The sequence below is a fragment of the Dipodomys ordii genome, unplaced genomic scaffold (genome assembly GCF_000151885.1).
Source record: "Dipodomys ordii isolate 6190 unplaced genomic scaffold, Dord_2.0 Scaffold2, whole genome shotgun sequence".
NCBI lineage: Eukaryota > Metazoa > Chordata > Mammalia > Rodentia > Heteromyidae > Dipodomys > Dipodomys ordii.
In genome coordinates this window covers 80,136-84,701 of record NW_012267218.1, presented here as the reverse complement: position 1 = coordinate 84,701, position 4,566 = coordinate 80,136, and the positions used below count along the sequence as shown (strand labels likewise).

The following is a 4,566-nucleotide window of genomic DNA, read 5'->3' as shown; positions in this document are numbered from 1 at the left end:
CAGCTCAGCCCAGCTCAGCCCAGCCCAGCTCAGCTCAGCCCAGCTCAGCCCAGCCCAGCCCAGCTCAGCCCAGCTCAGCCCAGCTCAGCCCAGCCCAGCCCAGCTCAGCCCAGTCAATCATCTCAGCTAGCTCAGGCCAGCTCAGCTCTCCTCTCTCAGTGCTCATAGGCGTGGGTCAGACCACCCCTTGCCATCCACTTCTCTGCTCAGCCCAGCCTGGAGGTCCCAGGAAGATTCTCTGTTCTGCTTCCCAGCCTGGAGTTCCTCTACCATGGTCTGTGCCTGCCGGGTCCTGCTCTGTGCTCCTGGTGCACCCTCTTCTCTCTTGCTCTGGCTCCATGGCAGTCCTCTGTCCTGTGCGTCTACGAGTGCCTCAGAGCAGACGAGGCCGGAGAGCATGGTCCCCACCTGCTCAAGGCTGCTGGGGGTCCTCCACTTCAGATCCATCCTCACGGCCATTGCCCACCATGCCTAGAGGCACTGCAGCGAGACAGGAGGGCAGGCTGGCTTTGGCCGGACCCCACGCGCTGTGTGACCCAGCAGCAGCTGCCCTGCTCTGGGCCGGGGGATGTGGAGGTACAGCGGGGAGGGAGGGGCTGTCTGGCTGTGTGTCTGGCCCCCAGACAGGGTCCCTTGCCCACTTCCTGTTCCACCTCCATATTGTGGCCGTTTAACTCCACGTCATGTCTGGTCTGTGGTCTGGCTGTGGTGGGGACAGGTGTCTGTGTGGCCTGTGTTCTGGGTTCTGGGATCCCATGGGCCACAGTGGAGCCAGGACTTCACATGGCTGGTCTGGGTGCTGAGACATAAGGACAGTTACCAGTGCAGATGCTAAGACAGATGGAGAGGGGGTGAGGCCAGGCTGCAGGGGAGATATAAGCACCCATTCTGAGGGACAGGGCTGGCCAGGAGGGATTCCCCGTGGGATGGCTGTGGAGACCCGTGAGGCCGTGGGGCAGCATGGCGTCTAACGTGGTGTGGCTGGAGGCACTCTAGCCTGGCTGGGAGGTGCAGCCACTTCCTTGGCCAGCTCCAAGAGGCCCCCGGGCCTCAGACCGCTGCCCAGATGCAGCCTGGCCTGTGGGCCTGTCACCAGTGCCACCAGTGCCCTCTCTACCTGCGTTTACCTGCTGCCCTGGGTCAACCCTCTCCAGCATGACCTTACTCTGGGCCTCTTTGTATGTTGAAAAGTCTCAATTTCACTAATTTCTGCCCAACTTTTTATTATTTCTTTCTGCTGACTTATTGGGGTTAGGCTTGTTTTTATTTTTCTAAGAGTTTGATTATATATATATATATATATATATATATATATATGGATATGAACACAGTGAATCTGATCAGTGCCACGCTCTCCTCTATTCCTCCCACCCCCTTCTCTTCCCTCAGTTTTCTTAGTTTTGTAGAATTTGCGTTGAACTTCATATTTGGCTGTTCATTGCGACACACACCTTCCAGCAGTGCCTTGAGTGGGTCCCAAAGAATCTGGTAGGTGAGCTTCCATTTTGTTAGGTACCAGGACCTTCCTTAGACCCCCCTTTATTTCTCCAACAACCCACTGGTCAATGAAGGTATTGATCTATACTCATGTATTTGAATATTTTCTTTGGTTTGGTTTGATTTGTTTTAGTTTATTCCATTGTGATCTGATGGAATACTGGGGCTGAAAGTTGTGCGCTCAGCCAGGGAAGAGGAGATCACACCTCCCAGAAGAGATCACACCTCCCTGGAAGAGGAGATCACACCTCCCCAGAAGAGATCACACCTCCCCGGAAGATGAGATCACACCTCCCCTGGAAGAGGAGATCACACTTCCCTGGAGGAGATCACACCTCCCCTGGAAGAGGAGATCACACCTCCCGGAAGAGATCACACCTCCCCTGGAAGAGGAGATCACACCTCCCCAGAAGAGATCACACCTCCCCTGGAAGAGGAGATCACACCTCCCCAGAAGAGATCACACCTCCCCTGGAAGAGGAGATCACACCTCCCCTGGAAGAGGAGATCACACCTCCCGGAAGAGATCACACCTCCCCGGAAGAGGAGATCACACCTCCCCTGGTTTCCTCCTCACGGTAGCCATTGGAATCGCTGAAACATTTTCTGAATATATTTGGCCATGGATTTTTTTTCCTAACCAGTTGGTTTCTGAGCGCTGTGGTCTAGGCGGGAGTCCTGCCCTTCCTCCTGTTGTTGGTGGGCTGAGCCTTGTGTTGTTGGGTGTCCCGAGACTTGGAGACTTCATAAGCCGGTCTCGCCGGCCGGGAAGACTCTGTTTCTTTGTGCTCAGGTTAGGCCCACCCAGGAGCACAGACTGGAGGGACCTGGCCTCCATGGGGGCTGGCATCCAGCTCAGGCCCGAGGCTGGAGGACGTTGGCGTAGTCGTGAAGAGTCTGGGGTGCATCCTGCAGCAGGGCGGAGAGGACCCACTTCACCTGGAGGGAGCGGGCTTGTGAAGCCGCGCTGAGCCCAGCCGTGCCCCTCCCTGGGCCGCCCCAGGCAGCAGCCCACCTTCAAGACGGTGATGGTGGCCCCGTAGCTCACACTGAGAAGGAACAGGGCGATGAACACGCAGGCGCTGGTCCACAGCTCCTCCAGCTCCTCAGCCTGCACCTCCTCTGTGCACAGGTCCTGGAGGTCCAGCTCTGGAGGGATGGGTCCGTCAGCCCTCCCGGCCATCCCCAGGCGGGAGGGGAGGAGCCCTTGCCCATCTCAGTGAGGCCCAGAGTGGCTGACTCCCTGTCTGGCCCCATCCCCTACCCAGCTGTGGAGGGTTGGGGATGCAATCTACCCCCAAGTCGGCAGGGGCCAGCTGTGTGTGGGGAAGCCCTGGTCCTCTGACCTTGACTTTTTATTCCCTCTCCCCCATGCCTGTGGCTGGGTCCTTGCAGGCCACTTCCAGAGACCTTACCAGGAAGGGCTCTGGGCTTCCAGCCTGTCTCCTGAGACCTGGGTAGGTTCTTCAGGCGGGAATCTTGGCAGTGGGTCTCCAAGTGGTTGTGCCGGCCGATAGTCTCTGCTCTTGGTCCAGAGGGGCCTGCACCCCACCCCCGTTGCCTGGAGCCTTGCCAGCGTCCATGATGCCCACAGCCAAAGCGAGTGCTGGGGGAGGCGGGGCGGGGGGCGGGGGGCAGCGTGTGACCAGAATTGTACTCATTTCCTTACTTACATGACCACAGTCCCTCTCTCTGTACACCACCTTTACAACTGAAAACAAAAGTGAGGTCCTTTCTCCTATCTCTTTCTCGGGGGCTGGGTCAGAATGCGGAAGGTGCGTGGATCTGGGGCTGGGTCAGAATGCAGAAGGTGCGTGGATCGGGGGCTGGGTCAGAATGTGGAAGGTGCGTGGATCTGGGGCTGGGTCAGAATGCAGAAGGTGCGTGGATCTGGGGCTGGGTCAGAATGCGGAAGGTGCGTGGATCGGGGGCTGGGTCAGGATGCGGAAGGTGCGTGGATCGGGGGCTGGGTCAGAATGCGGAAGGTGCGTGGATCTGGGGCTGGGTCAGAATGTGGAAGGTGCGTGGATCGGGGGCTGGGTCAGAATGCGGAAGGTGCGTGGATCTGGGGCTGGGTCAGAATGCGGAAGGTGCGTGGATCTGGGGCTGGGTCAGAATGCGGAAGGTGCGTGGATCTGGGGCGGCCTCCAGTGCATGTGTGGGCGTCTGTGTGTGCTCTGCGTGAACCACTGTGCGTGTGTGAGGTGTGCTCTGGCCGGGCCGTGTGTCTGACGTGCCCGTGGGCTGGGGCTGGCTCGGGTCACACATGCCCTGCTTTGGGATGTGGCTGAACGGGAGCATAATGGTGCCTACACTTGATGTCCTTGTGTCCAAACATATGTCCATAGCTTCCTGGAGCTCCTGCGTGTGCTCATTCACGTGCTTCTATGTGTCCATGTGTCTGCACATGTTTGTGCCCATTCTTTCTCTGTATGTGTGCTCACGTGCCCATGTCTGTCTGTCCTTGGAGGATAGTGGTGGCTGTGTGGGGGACACTGGTGCCAGCAGGGGGCAAGGCCCCTACTTGTTGGGACTCAGTGGCCCCGGTGTGTTGAAGGAGGGGCTCAGGGCTCAGGAGGGCTTTGGGCTGAGGGGCAGTGGTGGTCCAGGACAGGCCCTGTGTGAGCCTGTTGAAGACATGTCACCAAGTGGGGGGCCCGTGGCCAGACGCAGAAGACGGTTCAGGGCATGGGTGGAGTTGCCCTGAGATCTGGTGTGGCTGCATGTCTGTGTGTGCACCTGTGTGTGGCAGTGTCTGTGTCTGTGTGTGCACCTGTGTGTGGCAGTGTCTGTGTCTGTGTGTGCACCTGTGTGTGGCAGTGTCTGTGTGTGCACCTGTGTGTGGCAGTGTCTGTGTGTGCACCCGTGTATGGCAGTGTCTGTGTGTGCACCCGTGTGTGGCAGTGTCTGTGTGTGCACCCCGCATGTGGCATTGTCTGTGTGTGCACCCATGTGTGGCAGTGTCTGTGTGTGTACCCGTGTGTGGCAGTGTCTGTGTCTGTGTGTGCACCCGTGTGTGGCAGTGTCTGTGTCTGTGTGTGCACCCGTGTGTGGCAGTGTCTGTGTGTG

At 58.4% G+C, this 4,566-nt stretch overlaps 1 gene segment (V, D, J or C); it reads right to left on the bottom strand.

Moving 5' to 3' along the window:
- Positions 1–2,352: 2,352 nt before the first annotated feature.
- Positions 2,353–4,566, bottom strand: part of LOC105982918 — a 28,567-nt gene continuing 26,353 nt past the window's right edge. The window contains 2 exon segments of the C gene segment in view: positions 2,353–2,436; positions 2,513–2,646. Of these exon segments, the coding sequence occupies positions 2,353–2,436; positions 2,513–2,646 (218 nt within the window).